Below are 18,221 nucleotides of genomic sequence, written 5' to 3'. Positions count from 1 at the left end.
AAAGTGGGTGAAGGGAGACATCGAACAGTGTAAGATATGACAAAATAATAGTAATGTATAAATTATCAAAGGTTCATGAGGGAGGGGGGAGTGCGGAGGGAGGGGGGAAATGAGGAGCTGATATCAAGGGCTCAAGTAGAAAGCAAATGTTTTGAGAATGATGATGGCAACAAATGTACAAATGTGCTTGACACAATGGATGTACGTATGGATTGAGATAAGAGTTGTATGAGCCTCAATAAAATTATTTTTTTAAATAAATAAAATAAAAAACAACTTAGCACCCTGAATTCACTAAAATTGTTATAATCCAGTACGTCATTTCAATAAAATGGCTTATACCATTACAGCATTCAACCACCAATATTTTACACCCATTCTCACTTATTGACATGGTTAGAATTTAAAGACCACGTCGTTGTGTGAACACCAACCAACCTTATACACAAATGGAGATGACTAGGTCAGATCAAAAACTGGAAGATGATCACACCGTGACATAGCTGTCAAACGACATCATCACATAACTACTAGATTGCATCAGTCTACACAACTGCCAAACCACTGAGAATCCTGGCCCAGTCAATCAACACACACAGCCTTAACCTGCACAGCCAACATTACTCTCACCTTGAATCTCAGCATTTATCACTGCTAAACCAACATCCTTAATGTACAAAATATACCGTTATTAGATTGTTGAAACCTTTGTTGTCAATGCAAAACGTCACATAACATGATAGGTGATAAGAAAGGCGCGTTAGGTGCAGTCTCATTGAAAAAGAAGTTATATCTTGAATAACTACAACACGGAGACACATATATATCCAAGGTCAAAAAGTATTACTAAAAAGGCATAGACCCTTTATTAACTCTAAGAGTGTAGAGCTCTTGTTTAGGTACACAGCCTCCTTGGAGGTCTATGCACTTCTGAGGACGGGTGTCTCCATCTCTCTACCCCTTTTCCATCTCTATCCCTCAAAGAATTCTGTGCTCTCCAACTTACACCACATCAAAGCGGCACTTTGGGCATTGTCCCAGATCTAACAGTGTTTCTAGGTATGTTTTTTGAGTTTGGGGAACAAAAACAAATCGGAAAGGGCATGATCAGGGCTGTAGGGTGAGTAGGGTACAGTTCCCAACACAATCCTCCTACGGCAGCCCACATTACCCCCAAAGAAAGAGCAGGCACACTGTCATGGTAGAAGTGAATTCCTGGCCTTGTCCTCATCCACGCAGCTCTATGTCTTCTTAAAACGTCTTCAGAATAAGCCCTCGTGATTGTCCCATGTCCTTGTGTCTTTGGAGAAAACCCAATCACGATTACCCACTTGGAATTGCCAGAAGAAGTTACCGTGACCTTCTGAGCTGATCTCTCTAAATTGAATTCCTCTCTGGGGCTTCCCCAACCTCCCTTCGGACACCTTCTCCATTTGAATCCTGTTTCTTTCTATGGGGCCTACGTTCCCGTAAACTTGTTGCAAAGCCTTGCTGACTTCGGAAGATGTCTGTTTGGGTTTTGTTAAAAATTCACAATTATCCCTAACTTCAGCATTATTATTAAAAAGTATCCTGTTCTTAAGACGCCAGGCAGTGTAATATAAGATACAATAATAATTTATAAATTATCAAGGGTGCATGGGGGAGAGGGGAGGAGGAAGGGAGGGGGAGGGGGAAAAAAGGAAAATGAGTTAATTCCGGGAACCCAAGAGGAAAGCGAATTTTGGGAATAATGAGGGCAACACACAATTGATCTATGTATTGTGATGAATTGTATGAGCCCCAATAAATTGATTAAAATAAATAAATAATTGAATTAAAAAAAAATTTTTAAGGCACTCCTAATGAAACTGACAAGCCTATGACTGAGGGAACTTGTTTGCAGCCATCCCCTGAGGGCAGAGGCATGTTTGGAATAAACCTATGTATGTGTGAACTGGAACCCTAGTAGCAATCCTTTTTACCTACCCTCGTGTGCCTGTGTGTGCGCGTGTGTGCATGAGTGCGAACAAGCACACGTGTGTGTACATGTAAGCAAGGGGCCTTCAAAAGGTTCTGAGCAGAGAGAGTCACAAGTACACCATACTCACAATCACTGCTATGTTTAAATCATTGTTGCAGCCTCTGGTCCAAGGTCTTCCTTTTTCGCCGACTCTCTGCTTTCACAGGTGGCCTGCTGGCTTACTGTGCTCCACGTTGAACTGCTAGCCACAAGGTCAGCAGTGCTAACCCAGCCACTCTCTGGGAGAAAGGTGAGACTGTCTATTCCTGTAAGATTTTCAAGTGTCTGAAACCCAGAGACACATTCCACTCTGTCTATTGGGTCCCGGTGAGTCAGAAAGGACTAGAGAGCAGTGAGTTTGGTTTAATGGGTTTAGTTTTTTTTTGTTTTGTTTTGTTTTATGAAGCATGATGTCCTTCCCCAGGGACTGGTCCCTCCTGGTAGCATGTCCAAAGTGCGTGCATTAAGCTGACGTCTCCCCATCCTCACTCTGGCTACGCTTCTTCCAACACAGATCTCTCCCTCCCATGGCAGTCCTTGGGATCCTCAGTCTTCTTTGCCAACATGCTCATCTGAAGGCATTCATTCCTCCCCAGGAGCCTTGAGGATGAAGTGGGTTATGCCTTGAACTTTCTTACCCCAGTCAGCAGTTGGAAACCACCAGCTGCTCCATGGGAGAAAAGCGAGGCTTTAGGGGAGAAAGATGAATCTTTCGCATAGAGATTTGCAGTCTCAGAAACGCCCAGGGGCATTTGCTCTGTCTTGTAGAGTCACAGCCCGGCACGACGGACGAGATGGCAAGAAGTTTTTGGGGTTTTGAGAATCCTTTCTCCAGCCTGCCTTCTGTGCTCTCCAGCTTGCACCTGAAGCCAAGGCTGTTAAAAAATACCACGGGGCTTGACTCGGGTGCACCTTCGTTTCCTAAGCAACATCCTCGCTTTTGAACATGGCAAAGGGATCTTTGGCAGCCGATTTGCCCAGTGCAAAATGTCGTCTGATTCCTGAGTGCCATTTCCATGGGTTGTGATTGTAGACCTAAGCATAGTGCAATCCTTGAAAAGCTCCCTCTTTTCTTGACGTGTGTTGTCTATTCGTCCAGTTGTAAGAATGTGCCTTTTCTTGACAAAAACTATAATCAATACTGAAGGCCATAGTCTGCAGTGTTCATCAGGAAATGCTTCAAGTTCTCTTCACTCTCAGCTCGCAAGGTAGTGTCCTCTGCATAGGGCAGGTTGTAAATGAGTCTTCCTCCATTGCTGATGTCCTGCCTACCTTCTCGGATCATGTGCTCAGCATACAGATGGAAGAAGTTTGGGTAAAGGTTTGCATCATCGGACTTACCCCATCTATATGCTGAGCACATAATTCAAGAACTTTAACTAGTTGAAGAACGTTGATTTTCAGCCACACAGTATCCCCTTGTCTGTGTGAACAACAGGCACATTGTTTTATATATAGGTTGTGCAGGAGCACAATTAAATGGCCTGGTCTCCCCAATCCTCACCATGCTGTTCCTAATGTGTGATGGTCCACACAGTTGAATTACTTTGCAGAGGCAATAAAACACAAGTAAACATCTCTCTGCTAGTCCCTGCTTTCAGCCAAGATTCATGTGACGTCGTCAATGATGTCCCTTGTTCTATGTCCTCTTCTGAATCCACATGTGGACTTGCCATTGGTTTTATTGAAAATAGGGGTTTCTCCAAGGTCTTGCAAAACTCTGTCATGTGATCTCCGCTACCATTTCCGTTGCCAAAGCCACTGTTTTCCAGTTACTGCCCCTCCTCCTGTGCTTCCAACTTTTGTTCCCACTTTGTTCCCCTGTGTTGTTCTGTCTCGATTCTTGCTCATGGACAGTCACATAAAGAAGCCTTTACTCTATGTGACGGTTAGAGTTTAGATCAACTAGGCATTCCTGGGTGAAGATAGAGGTGGAGCCCCAACCTGTTTATCAAGTCGCACCTGATGACACCTCCTTGGAGATGTGGCCTTCTGGGTAACAGAGAGACTCTGAGCAGAGCAGAGTTCTCTTCGGCCCTTCACATTCTGCTAGCGCAGGATCCTGCCTGTAGGTTCTCGATCTGTTACACTGTCTGCCAATCCCAGCAGTCGTCAGTGGACTGCTGACAGTGCATTCATTCGGTTGACCTCGGATTCACTGACCTCTGTATCTACCAACCTGTGGCCCACCCCTGGGCCCTCATCCTACTTCCACAGCTACTCACAGAACTGGACTGGAATTACTCTGTAAGCCATTTCTTGATATAAATCTCTTTCTACATACAAACACATACAAGTGTCACTGGACTTGCTTCTCCAGAGAACCCAAGCTAACACACTGTATGCACCGGCCCAGTGTCCTTACCCCTCCGTCCTCAGGGCTGTCCTCTAGAACCTTCCCACTGGCACCATTGCAAGCATTCTCCCCAGTGTCTTTTGCAGATAGGGGGTAGGCAGGGGAGGAGCACTCCCCTTTTCCATTAAGCAACCACAGCCGGGTGAATAGAGTGCGTTCTGCTCTTGGAAAAGGTATTTTTCTGTATTAAACTTTTATTACATTCGTTCTCACCCCAAAAGTCATCCTCTAGGGAAGGTGGGGGAGAAAACCTTGTGAAGTTGTGAAAAAATTACAATGGGAAGGAAAAATGTCGCACGTGGCCAGGATCTGCCCCAGAGCCCTACGGACTCAGTCCAATTTGTCCCTAAATCATGTCATTTGAAAACATCCAGCTTGTAACTCTGCCACTCTTCCGTGAGAAACACACTCGTTCCCAAACAGGGAACGGCATCATCCAGCTCTCACGGCGTGTGCGGAAGGAGTTCTCGGCTTGTGGTGAAACGGTAGGAGGCAAACCCAAGTTCAGCGGTTTGAACCCACTAGCAGCTCTGAGGGAGAACGATGTGGCAGTCTGTCCGGGAAAACCCTGTGGAGGCAGTACTATTCTGTCCCAAAGTGTTGCTGCGAGTCAGAACCGACTCCATAAACGGGTTTGGTTTGGGTTGGGTTGGGTTAAAAGCCAAGGCCAAGCAAAGTGAAGGCTGCACGTGCCTCATGTCACACCTTTTCCTCCTTAGAACAATCAGCCTCGCAGGGAAGACATTCCACACCAGGCTTAGCCCTGCCATCTCCCTGGAAGAGGTTGGCGGGTTGATCATCAAAGGCACCGCAGCCTGAGAGGCAGTGGTGGCTCTGAGGGGTGATTCTCACCTTCTACTCGAGAGACCCCAGTTCAATTCTTGGCCAGTGCACCTCATGCGAAGCCGAGAGACAACTGTCTGTGGAGGCCAGCCTATGGTGGGGCTGCTGAGCAATCTCCACTGGGGCCCCTGGACTAAGAAGACAGATGGCTGAGTGATCTCCTCTCAACGCTCGACCAAGAGAAGTCGGATGGATGTAAAAGAGTCAAATGAAAAAGTGCATGTCCCTCGACTGATTGCACACAGTGAATGTCCCGTCTTGGCCTAACCCCAACAGGCCCACACAGAATACACCAGCACTCCGGCATCTTCTCCGATGTTCTCCTTCTTTGCAGCCTGGCACCAACACAGAATGAGCCAAACACAGACAACGATGATGACGACTAGAAATAAGTTGCAGGCTAGCATGGCAGAGCACTCTAGATGGACGTCTGGAGCCTGGGTGGTTCAAGGGCTAAGCACTCGGTCACTAAGCAAAAGATTGAGGGTTCTAACCCACCTGAGGCTCTGCAGGAGAAAAGACCTAGCAATCTGCCGCTCCCAACGCAGATGACAGCCCGGGAACGCCAAGGGGCTGTTCTACTCTATCACAGAAGGTCACGGGCATTGTAACACTCAACAATAGCAACGCAGAAAGGTCTAGCAATTGCCTTCCAAAATGCCACAGCCGGTGGCCACCCTAAGGTCCCACAGGGACCCAGAGGGTCACCATGAGTCAGAGCTGAGTCAACACGAACTGGTCCTGATTTGGTTTGGATACACACACATCATCATCATCATCATCATCATCATCATCATCATCATCTCTTCCACAAGTGAGTGCACACAAAAAAACAAGTCCGTGTGTGCAAAGGGTGTACAGTCTAGTGAAGAGTACGGGGTGAATGCCAAGGTCCTAGCTTTGCTCTTGTGTTTTGTCACCCGAGATGTTACCCTGGATGGACGCTGGGTGAAGGGCACTGGGGACTCGCTATGCCGTTGGTGCCATTTCTCATGAGTCAGTTGTCATCTCAAGATACAGGTTTTAAAATCCCATCACGGGGGCTGGCCCTGTGGCAAATGGCTTCTGGAGGGCTATCATTCAGGTGGCTCCGGCTTTCGAATCAACTACACAGCAAATGACATGCCCGGGGACTCAAAACAACTCAACCATCGAGTCAAGACTAACTCACAGCAACCCTATAGGGCAGAGTAGACCTGCCCTGCCCCTGTGAGGTTCTGAGACTGTAACTCTTCAGGGGAAGAGAAAGCCCCATCTTTCTCCCCAGGAGTGGCCGGTGGTTTCAAACTGCTGGCCTGGTAGATGGCAGCCCAAGGCAGAACCACACCCAGAAAATAACCACAGCCATCTCCAGGTGACACCAAGGAAAAACTGCAAACCAAGCGTCTTTAAGTCCCTGCCCCAAACCGCTCCGACTGAAGACTAGGAGGCCCCAGACTCAGCCCGTGGAAGGGCCACCATCACAGTCCGCCTCTTTGCCCCATTTGTCCAACCCTTTGGTCACTTCTACCATAAGCGTCCCACCATAAGTCCTCAAGCTTCAGGGTCCACACCAGGGTCATGGGGGACTTGTTTAAAATGCTGGTTCCAGGGTCCCTCCTCCTGAAGGGTCTGATTGGGCAGATAAAGTATGGGACCCAGGAATGTGCTTTTGCCACAAGGGTCGTGAGTGATTCTAACACAGATCCCCCAAAGATGCACTCTGGAAATACTGAACAATGTTGCGTGGATGTCTGGGAGCGTGCCCCGGCTGGGGCCTGGTACCAGCGGAGGGGGCCTCAGACCCCCAGCAGCCTGTGGATTGTGTGTGGGGGTCCTGCGGGGATTGTCACCAAGGAGTCGGGACTCTCCTCATCACCACCGCTTGTTGCTGAGTGCCCCTGGTGTGGCAGACAACGGCATCCCATGGAATTCTCACAGGCCTGCTGGGCGGGAAAGGCGATGGACTATGCCTGGTCCACAGATAAGAAACGGGGGCTGGAAATGTTCCAACGTGGCAGAGCCGGGAGGGAAAAGCCCTCCTGACAACTGCTCTGTGACCCTCCCTCCCTGCCTGATACCAAAGTTCCTCCACACTCCCCATCGCCCCTGGCAGGAGACACTCGGTTTGAACGCAACCCAAACTTGAGTTGGTCTTTGCAGGGGAGGGGAGGGGTGAGATGAGAAAGGGAGGGTGTCCCCAGCCCTTGTGGCAGGACCTTAAAACGTGTCCTTCCAATCTACAAACCAACCAATAAACTCACTGCCATCGGGTCCACGCTGACTCATCTCTACCCTATAGGGCAGGGTAGCACTGCCCCTGCAGGTTTCTGAGACTGTAACTCTTTATAGGAGTAGAGAGCCCTGTCTTTCTCCCTTCCAACATAACTCACTGCCCTACAGGAAAGATCAGTATTGCTCCCTGTGAGTTTCTGGAACTTTATGGGAATACAAAGCCTCATGATTTTGAACTGCTGACCTTGACGCCTAAGCACTGCTTCGCCTGGGCTCCTCTTTCCAAGTAAAAGCAGGTCTAAACCTCTCCAGGCTTCCCTTCCCCCGGACCCTTCATGACCCTCTTGGGGCCCGTTCTCTCATTCAACCCCTCTCCTCCTTCCTGCTTTCCCTCGCTGGTTCCAGAGGCTTCTGCGGACGTTGTCTCTCCTGCTTTGCTGCTCCTGCTGCTACTCAAAGGACGCTGCCCGTGGCCACCCCATTTCAGCGCCAGCCGTCTGCAGAGCAGAGAATGGGGTCCCGAGCCAGCCGAACCACTTACCATTCTCCAGAGGGCACCGGGGGATCGTGTTTGCCCGCAGGTTCCAAATATAATCCGTGTTCCACTCGAGGCACACTTGATGGTCTTTGAAAGGGCGTTCAAAAGGCGGCACGGTCTTCAGCAGTGTGTAATTCTTGGCCACCGCATAGAGCGAGTTCTCCTCCCACTTGACACGCAGGTCCCCGGCGCCGTGCCCGTGCGTGATCCAGGCGCGCAGGACCACGGCGGACACGGAGATGGAGTGCCGGATGAAAATGTCGTCGCGGTACACCATGATGCTGGGGAACCTGACCTGCACTCTCTGCGTCCTGCTGGTGTGAAGGTGCTTCTCGTTCTTCCACCTCTTCTTGTACACGGGGACGCTGCTGCGGAATTCGGACGAAACCACCGCTTCCAAGTGGACCACGCACGGCTGCGAGCACAGGTACTCCACCGACACCTCGGAGACGTTGCGCACGCTTCCTTCCAAGGCGTGGAAATAAATGAAGTCCCGGTACGCCACAGCGCTGCTCCGCTCCCCGTTGGGGACCACCGACGTCGTCAGGGAGGTCTGCCGGCCCAGAGACGGTACGAAATTCTGAAAAGGGGAAGGGGGAAGAAGGAGGTAGGTTTAAAATCATAATTAGCAATGCAACCCCACGCCCAACCCGCCGCCATCGAGTTGATTCGGACCCATACGCAGCTGTACTGGGCACAGGGGAACTGCTCCCTGGGGTTCCGGAGGCTGGAGGTCTTTGTGGGAGCATATAGCCTCATCTTTCTCCCTCAGAGCGCCGGGTAGGTTCGAACTGCTGACCTTGTGGCGACCAGCCTAATGGGTGGCCCACTACGGTCAAAAAATCTTTACGGCAGCAAAAAGCCTCATCCTTCTCTTGTGGAGCAGTTAGTTCCCTGGTGCTCCGAACTGCTGGTGGATAGCAGCCCAGCGTGCAAATTTCTACACCACCAGGGCTCCTCCACCGGAGACGGAGACGGATGAATCATTCTTTTCCTCATCCAAGGAATTTTTTTAAAAAGAGAACTCAATTGGCATAAAGTAATGGGTGTGGAAGATAAAAGTTGCCAAAGCCAACACACACACACACACACAGACGAGGCCATGTTCAATGCTCTCCCCAGGCTCAGTGACATCTGCTGATCAAAACATTCACTTTCAAAGCGACTTGACAATAATGGCAGAGCTGCCTGCCTTCCAGACAAAGCCGTCCAAAGCCGGCCATTCCCATCAAACCCAGTCGCCATTGAACCTGCCTTAGATGGAAATGGAGACAACACAGCTTCAGACCCTTTGAAACTATGGTCCTGTCTTCAAATGGTGGCCAGAGCTACCAAATCAAAGTGTGGGAGAGAAGCTCAAAGTGCACCCAGAGGGAACATGGCAAGGATGACAGCCCTGGGAGCCTTCCTTCTCCCAGAGCTGGGAGCCAGGCCCCAAAGGGCCTGGCAGAGTCGCCCGTCAAGTTTCTGTTGCTGAAAATCACACACAGGTGGATGTGGACGTGGGACGGTGTGGCCTGACTCTTCCTCCATAGCTAGTGCTACAGGTGCCCAGAATGTTTTTAGCTCCCTGCGTGTGTTTATCTAGGTCTTTCGAGAATGAATTGCATGGTCTGAAGTTCAGACCCACCAGCAGCTCCAAGGGAGGAAGATGAGGCTTTCTGTTCCTATAAACAATTACAGTCTCCGAAACGTGTGTGGCAGTGCTACCCTGTCCTCTGGCATCGCCAGGAGTCTGCGTGGACTCGATGGCAGTGAGGCGTCGTAGCGATGGTTCAACCATGAAGCCTTCGTGGTGTGTACCTTGCTTCCGAAGGCTGGGCTCTGGACGCAAGGCCATCGTTTTGTGATGTGCAGGGGCACTGGTGTGCGTATCCAAAGATGACTTCTGAATGGGCGTTAGTGACTGAGGTATTTGAAACACAATTGCTACATGCCAGAAACAACAGACAGACTCAAAAATCACGCACCACCTTGGGGTCGATTCTGACCCACAGCAACCCTAAGGGGCGAAGTAGAACTGCCCCTCTGGGCTTCTGAGACCGGAATTCTTTGGGGGCCCAGAAAGCCTCATAGACATAGACGCCTTTCTTCACTTCTGACTTGGGGCTGCAGGAGAGGCACAGGGTCACATGACACGGAGCCTGTGCAGGGAAACACGTTTACAAGTCTGTGATGCATAAAAGACCACAGTTTCTGTGCCAGCAAAGCTATAGCCAAGCCCTAAACCCACAGGGAACTTTTGCTACCCACCGGATGGCAGTGGGTTTGGTTTTGGAAGGAAGGAGGTGAGCATGATTCTTATCAAGTGAGACTTTAGGAGTAGACAGCCTCATCTTTCTTCTCAGGGTTGAACTGCCAGCCTGTGGTTTATGGCCGGATATACCCACCGTGCCACCCAGCCCTCCTCTGGAATCTGGGACAGGCGTTAAGGGAGAATTCTTCTTTCCGTTGGGGTTTGAGGGATGAATAAAAGTTCTTCGGACAGAGAAGGAAAGGCATTGTAGCGTCCAAGGACAACCCACTGCCCTTGAATCAATTCTGACTCACAGTGACCCTAAAGGACAGAATTGAACTGCCGCGTAGGGTTTTCCCACACTGTAGATCTTTTCGGGAGCAGTCAGTCTCAACTGGTAGGTTTGAACCATGGACTTTGTGGTTAGCAGCCCAGTGCTTAAAACTCACTGAGTCACCAGGGTTCTTTGTTCAGGGGTTACAAATTCAAACTCATTGTCGGCGAGTCAATTCCAACAGCGAGTCAAATTCAAACTCACGGTCAGCGAGTCGGCACAACCCCATAGGGCAGTGGGGAACTGCCCCTGTGGGTTTGAAGACTGTGACTCTCAATGGGAACAGAAGTTCTCCTCGTTCTCCCTGGGAGCAGCTAGCAGTTTCGAACTGAGCTTGCAGTTAGCAGGGCAAGGTGTAAACCCCTACGCCCCCGGGTTTCCTTTGTTCAAGGCTAGAAAGACTTAACTATTTTTTAAATACATTCGTTTTTCCTAGCTGTATCCACCAAGCCAGCACAATCGCAATGAAAATATTGACAAAACAGATTCTGAAGTTTCTTAGGACCCCACAAGCAAAGGCGGGGACGTCCGCAGGCAAACACTTGCCCAGTTTGGAAAGTAGCACATGCTGGGACTGCTTTGATCAGACAGTCGACTGGGAGCATGAGACTGGGGCAGGAGGACTGAGCCTGGAGAGACAAGGCTGAAAAGAGAGGCAGGGCCCTAACAAGAGCGGGCTTTATTCTCCTGACGGCAAAGAAATCAATGCCAATTCCTATCGACAGCGTTCTCCCAGTAAAGCAGCGGACAACCAATTAGAAAAGGGGCCAACCGTCCATTAGAAACAGGAGCCAGCGACATTGACAGCTCATCGATTGGTAGGTGCTCAGTCCCAGCAACAGAAATGCAAATGGAGATGACACTGAAGAGTTCTCACCCCTCCGATGTGTAGAAACCACGCCCACGCGCCTGCATCACTGGTGGGAGTAACTTCCAGGGAGGCGAAGCCGGCAATCCAAAAGTCTGCATCAACCCAAAGTCTCTGTGCAGCATCGCGCTCCGTCCCTGAATCCCACCACTAGGGTGTTATCTACCGTTGTTATGCCCAAATTTGTGCCACAGCCAGGTCCATAAAATCACTGCACCTCAGCATTTTTTGAAGCAGCCAGTGGTAGTCGTCCATCTCCCGAGGAGTGGTGGGTAGGTTCGAACTGCCAACTTGGTAGGTAAGCAGTCCAACGTTTATGCTGAAGTTCCAGCAGAGCTGCTACATGCCCACGAATGGATCACCATGAAACCCAAACCCCGCTTCCAGTGCCAATAGCAAGGAATTGGAATGCCCAAATGCCCATCAGTAGAAGAGAGAAAGAGAAACTCTGGTGCCTAACACACAAGGGAATGCGACTCATGGCTAAAAAAACAATGATGAAGCATCTCCTGCCGTGGGTGGACCTGGAGAGTATTCTCCCGAATGCACAAGGACACAGGTTGTATGAGACCACACTGGAAGGATAAGAAGCAAGATGAAGACTTAATTGAATACCAGAGGGAACCCCGTTTGGAGGTCCCCGGGGGGTCCAAGTGTGGGAAGATGCAACAGGGGACTAGCAGGTTGCCAGGCTTTGACTTGGGTTAGAGGGAGGGTAGAGAGCCGTCAGAGGAGAGAACAAGGGGGTGGGGGGATAGACTAATGGGGGTGTCCATGAGTGAGGTGAAATGGTGAGAGCAGAGTTGATGGTCGGAAAGGTAGACCACCCAACTAGTTCACAACAAAAAAGTCTTTTAAAAAGTGTTTAAAGAACTCTGTTGCCATGAGGCCGATTCCCACTCAGGGTGACCCCTTGTGGTAGAGCAAAATCACTTCATAGGCTCATCTTCACAGACGCTGATCACCAGCTCGCTCGCTCTCTGAAAGGTCAGCGGTTCAAAATCACCAGTCGAAAGTCGAGGTTTTCTACTCCCTTAAAGAGTTACCATCTTGCAAACTCATGTGGGCAGTTCTACCCTGTCCTCACTGGTGGCTGTGAGTTGGCATCCTCTTGATGGCAGTGAGGTTGGTTGGCTGGTTTTCTAGAGAGCCATAGGCTGGGTTTGAGCCCCAATCTTTCTAGTAACAGTCAGTCAGAACGCACATGTACACCATATGTGAGTTATCAAAAAAAAACCCAGAACCCCTTTTTCCCCAATTTTTCCCTCTTGAGCAGAGGTTCCTAAACTGATTTGACCTTTTCCAGAATTAAAAAAATACTACTACTACTCAATACTCCGCTGGCAATTAAAAACATTTAAAGTGTGGGTATCTGCAGCTGCAGGCCCCTCCACCTCCACCCTCAATGGTTCCATGTCCTTCAGCTTCGGGAATCACTGATGTAGAGTACAGTTTAGAAATGTCATTTAGATTTTCTTATAGGGAAAACATCTACATGTTTGCTTGAACACACACGGCCTCAGTTGCTAACAACAACCAACACAACCCTAAGCCTACTGCCCTTGGCTTGATTCTGACACATGGTGACTCTGGGTAGGATTTCCAAGACTGCCATCCTATAGGGGAGCAGACAGCCTCATCTTTCTCCCATGCAGCGGCTGGTGGGTTTGAACTGCTGACCCTGCCATTAGCAGGCCAATGTCTGGCCCACCCAGCCACCCAGCCACCACAAGGACAAGGTGACTGGGGCTCAGAGAGGTCTGGGCTGCTGTGTAGCCTTCTTTGTTTCCTGAAGTTTGTAGTACGTGCATGCTAAAAGATCAAGGCAGGAGTGGGAGGAGGGAGAAGAGGCAGTCCTAAGAGGTGAGAGTAGAAAGTGCAGCTTCTCCAAATGTCCGCCTGGAAGGGAGCCTGGGGGAAGGGCTGGCCGCTCCTCCCGGTTAGTCATGGGCAATTTGGAGGAAGAAATATGGAAAGAGGAGAGCGGGGTCTAAACTGTCCACCTCCGCAGGAAGAAGCGTAATTGTTTTATGTTCTAATTTATGCTGCCAAGTGACAGGGGCGAAACAAATATAAAATAATCTTATAATTAGATGTGGAGAGCATTGGAGTGAAGGAGCGCTGGGTGAGGAGCCGGCCCTCCCCAGTCAGCCCAGGTGGGCTTCTCTCTCCCATGAGCTCCACCCCATCCCACCTACAAGCAAGAGGAGTTTCTACTCCCCGCCTGGAACTCCAAAGCCTGAACTCGGCTTCTGCCTGAATGGCTATACACCCAGCATTTATCTCCCCAGGGGCGGTCCACTCACTCATGGGCCAGATGTGCCTAGATGCAGCCCTCCCTACCACCCTTCTCCAGCCCAGAATCGGGTTGTTACACCCACAACAAAAACCAACTCCCACGTGTTTCTGAGGAGAACTACAGCCTGGCGTTTTTAATAGCTGTGAACTTAGGGATACAAATGGTCAGGTTGTCTCCCACGACACTGCCAAAGGTGAATCCAAACTGCCAACCTTTCCGTTAGAGTGCAAGCTGTTTATAGGTCCCCCTGCAACCCTCCGCCCTCCTATGTCTAATGCCACCCTAGAGCGTACCCACAACAAGCCCAAGGTGACTAGGGTGGATGTCCCTCAGCCAGGACAGTGGCGGACGGGTGACCCCACCACTCCACCTTCCAAAGCCGTGTGCCCTTGCTTCCCGTGTTCAATCCCATGAGGAGGGTACTTTGTTGCTCCTTCCATAAAACAAGAGGGAGCAGAGCGCCCGGGCTGGGTCATGGTCTGGTATTCTATTGCAAAGAATGGCACTCCAAACCTCTTCCTCATACTTTTAAATGTCCATCTTCCCAACGGCGATGCCCAAGTTTGCCCATGTCAATTTTGGGGTAACATTAAAAAACAATAATGTTATTGGCACATAGGTCCCATATCATACAACTTAAAATTCAATTGCATTAAGAAGAGGTGTGTAATCATCTCCACAATCAATTTCAGAACATTTTCTTGTCCTCACTGCTGTTACCTCTGAATTCCACGTATGTGCACATGTGCGCGCATACACACAATCAATCCCCATTGTCATGCCCCTAGGTAATTATTAACCCAGTTACTGTCTCTACAGATTTACCTATCCTGGATTTCATTTACAGAAAAAATCATACAAAATACAAAGAGGAAGCAGACAGATAGCAAGCGAGTAAGCAAACCAACCTCCAACAATGAGAAAACAAAACAGAGGGAAACCTCAATTGAAAAGAAAGCAGAAAATAATAGAAATCGAAAGAACTTCAAAATAGGTCAGAAAGGAAATCAAAGGATAAGGCGTTACACTGTAACCTAGCGACATTTGACATAACAGACTTTACAATGCTCTTTGTCTGATAGCAAGGGTATTTATATCCCAGAACTGTGGTCAAAGGGGATTCACCAGAGGCATAATCCATGTGGGGGCCCTACAAATGGATTTGGGGCTCCCACTGTCATGCATAGCCTTCTGCAAATCAGGTGTTCATAACTGAAGCTCTGATACCACTCTCTCCTTCGGATTTGGATCTTATTAGTTGCAATCCTTGGATCACACAGGCTGGGATGTTTCTCCCATGTGGACTCAGTTGGCGCCTCCCTTAGATGGCTGCTTGTTTGAAGACAATCCTTTAAGACTCCAGATGGTCTGAAGATAATCCTTTAAGGCTCCAGTGAGCCGAGCACCATCTGGTTCCTTCACCACACTTTGCTATCACACCCTTATCTCCAGTGAGCTCTTCATGAGCACATTAAGTGCAAGTCCCCAATCCATTCGTGTATCTATGGGTTATATATATCTGGTTCTCTTAGAGACATTATTATCACTTGGGGAAAGAGAACATTATAAATAAATCATTCCCCTTGGGCATAAGGTAATTCTAATACAAACCAAAATCAAACTCACTGCCACTCAGTCATTGCTGACTCATAGTCGTGACATGGGTTTCCCAGATTGTAACTGTTTACAAATGCCCAGTCTTTCTCCCACGGAGCTGCTGGTGACTTTGAATTGCCAACCATACGAATCAAAGCCCAAAGCATAACCACTACACCACCAGGGCGCCAGTCATTCTACTGACAGGGTCATTAATTTAGCCCACGGTGGAGAATTTAGAACACTGTTTAGAATTCTGTAACAGTTTTAATGCCAACACCAGGACCCCCAAGAGACGGAGCTGGCACAGGGGTGCCTGAGGTTTGCGTGCCCCACGCCCCCCCTCCCACCCCCACCCCCAGGAGCCACAGAAGAAAACACACACAGCCTTGACCATCCCGTGGATCAGTTCCCCCAGCGACCACTGCCCTGGTCTTGTTTGCTAGCACCACCAATGACAGCCTCTCTCATACAGGAGGCTGGAGGAAAGGCTCTCTGCTGCCCATAAACTGCGCTGCAAAGTTCAGTGAGTGAGCATCTTCACCGTCGTGGCTACAATACACTGGCCGCGTTTGCACAGGAATAAGCCACCGCACCGTGGGGCATAGGTTCACTGGGACCAGGTGACCAAGGTCTTGCTGAGCACTCAGACTCCTGACTGCAGTGACAGCATGACAGATGAGGATGAGGAAGGCAGACGGCTCGAATGGACACCTTCTCCAGGGCCCTCCCTCGAGCTGTGTCTTAAAGAGATTTCTGTCCCCCTTGTGGACATCCTTTCATTTCAACCTCTTCCCACATGTCCTGAGGACAGGCAATGTCCGTCCAAAGGTCGTTCGGGCTTCCAGACCCGTGTAGGCCATCTGAGGGGTCTTCACAGTGTGTCCTGAAGTAGATCGCCAGGTCTCTCTTCCCAGGCTGACTTTGGGAGTTTGGCTGAAACCTGTTCACCACCACGGGGGACCCTGCTGGTGTTGGAAATACAAGCAGCTTGGCTTCCAGCATCACAGCAACCTGCAGACCACCACAGGATGACACGTAGCGTGATGAGTGGTGGTCACAGGGGTTTGGACAGAGCAGGGGGATACTGTCACCGGGTTCAGCATCAGGAAAGGCGTGCCTAAGAGTTGTCTCTTTTCCCCAAACTTATTCCATCTGTATGCCGAGCAAATAATCTGAGGAGCTGGACCAGCTGAAGAAGAACGCGACATCGAGATTAGAGGCTCATTAACAACCTGTGATATGCAGATGACACAATTTGCTCTCTGAAAATGAAGAGAACTTGAAGCCCTTACTGATGAAGATCAAAGAGTACAGCTTCAGTCACACATTACACCCTCAACAGAAAGCACACAAAAATCCACGTAACAAGATAGAATCAGCATAAAACTGGTTTCAAGGACTTAGTATTTGAATGCTAATATAAAATCATGCCAACTATTGGCTAAATAATTTTGATTGATTGGATGTTGAATTATGCTGATTGTATGTTGAAATCCTAATGGCTGATACATGGGGTTAAATAAAATACACAAGTAAAATTAGTGTCACCTGTTTTTGCTTTCTTTTTTAATATGGCTACTGGGGCGGTGGGGGGGAAGCGCCTGTTGCCATCAAGTTGATTTAGTGTGTCTGAAGAGAAGGGTCAGTTTCTTACTTCTTCTGTGTATCTTCCCATTAGGGGAATTGCTAGATCATATGGTAGCTCTATTTCCATTTGTTTTAGGTATCACCAGATCGATTTCCATAGTGGCTGGCATGATAGGGGGATAGGAGGAAGGTAAAGGGAAATAGAGGAAAGAAATAGGAGCAAAAGCTACGTATAGAGGTATAGCTATAGGCATGTATATGTGTAAATATACTCATTTATAATGAAATAGAGGCCAGTGTACATATATTTATATGTTAGGTATTAAAATAGCAGATAAACTTTGGGCCTCTACTCAAGGCCTCCCTTAAACACAAGAACACCTTGTTCTGATCACCTGGCACTCCTTGATACTCACCTTCCCAACACCATCACTGAAGACAAAATGGGTGCATAAGCAAATGTGGTGAAGAGAATGGATGTGCCCAGCTATCAAAAGATATAATATCTGGGGTCTTAAAGCCTTGAAGTCAAACAAGCAGCCATCTAGCAAGGAAGCAAATACACCCCCACAGAAGAAACACACCAGCCTGTGTGATCATGAGGTATTGACGGGGTCATGTATCTGGTATCAAAAGATCCAAAACAAACAACTAGATTGAAGTGAATGAGGGGGGTTGGAGTGGAGACCCAAAGCCCATCTGTAACAATTGGATATACCCCCACAGAAGGGTTATAAGCAAGGAATGACTCAACCAAGGTGCAGTATAGTACCTATGAATCACATGTCATTCCTCTAGTTCCTGAATACTTCCTTCACCCCCACTACCATGACCCAGTTCTACCTTCCAAATCTGGCGAGCCTGGAGTACACACATAGGTACAGATGAGAGCTCTCAGCACATGGAATGCAGGACAGATAAACCCCTCAGGAACAGTAGTGGGAGTAGCGATATCATGAGGATAGGGGAATGTTCGGGAAGAGGGAAGAGGAAGACAGGGGAAACCCATCACAAAGTTGGATGTATAGCACCCCACCCCCACCCCAAAATTGACAAATAACAGACATGTGGGTGAAGGGAGACAATGAACAAGATACGGAATGATAATGACAATATATATTTGATCAGGGATTCACACGGGTGGGTGGGAAGGGAAAAAAGAGGAGCTGATACCAAGAGCTCAAGTAGAAAATGTCTTGGACATGATGCCCCTCACTGACCCATGGCCCTGCGGGGGACAGCACCAGAGACACAGTGTGGGAATTGCACCCCATCTGATTCCGCCACACTGAGGCAAAGCACTGGGGGAGTGCAGCGGAACAGCAAGGGAATAGAGCAGCAAGGT

The 18,221-nt window shown here is 49.0% G+C and overlaps 1 protein-coding gene across 1 annotated transcript in view; it reads right to left on the bottom strand.

The window, feature by feature from the left end:
- The window catches only part of SEL1L3 (SEL1L family member 3), a 160,509-nt gene that overhangs the window by 127,817 nt on the left and 14,471 nt on the right, over nt 1-18,221 (bottom strand). Inside the window, exon 2 of the mRNA XM_045284078.1 lies at nt 7,957-8,533. Coding sequence (XP_045140013.1) covers nt 7,957-8,230 — 274 coding nt within the window. The 5' untranslated portion in view covers nt 8,231-8,533. The remainder of the gene's footprint in view (nt 1-7,956; nt 8,534-18,221) is intronic.

This window comes from Echinops telfairi, unplaced genomic scaffold (assembly GCF_000313985.2).
Source record: "Echinops telfairi isolate 266 unplaced genomic scaffold, ASM31398v2 ScPeMD7_7468;HRSCAF=8506_0, whole genome shotgun sequence".
In the NCBI taxonomy this organism is placed as follows: Eukaryota; Metazoa; Chordata; class Mammalia; order Afrosoricida; family Tenrecidae; genus Echinops; species Echinops telfairi.
The sequence above is the reverse complement of the archived record's forward strand: the minus strand, read 5'-3'. Positions and strand labels throughout refer to the sequence as shown.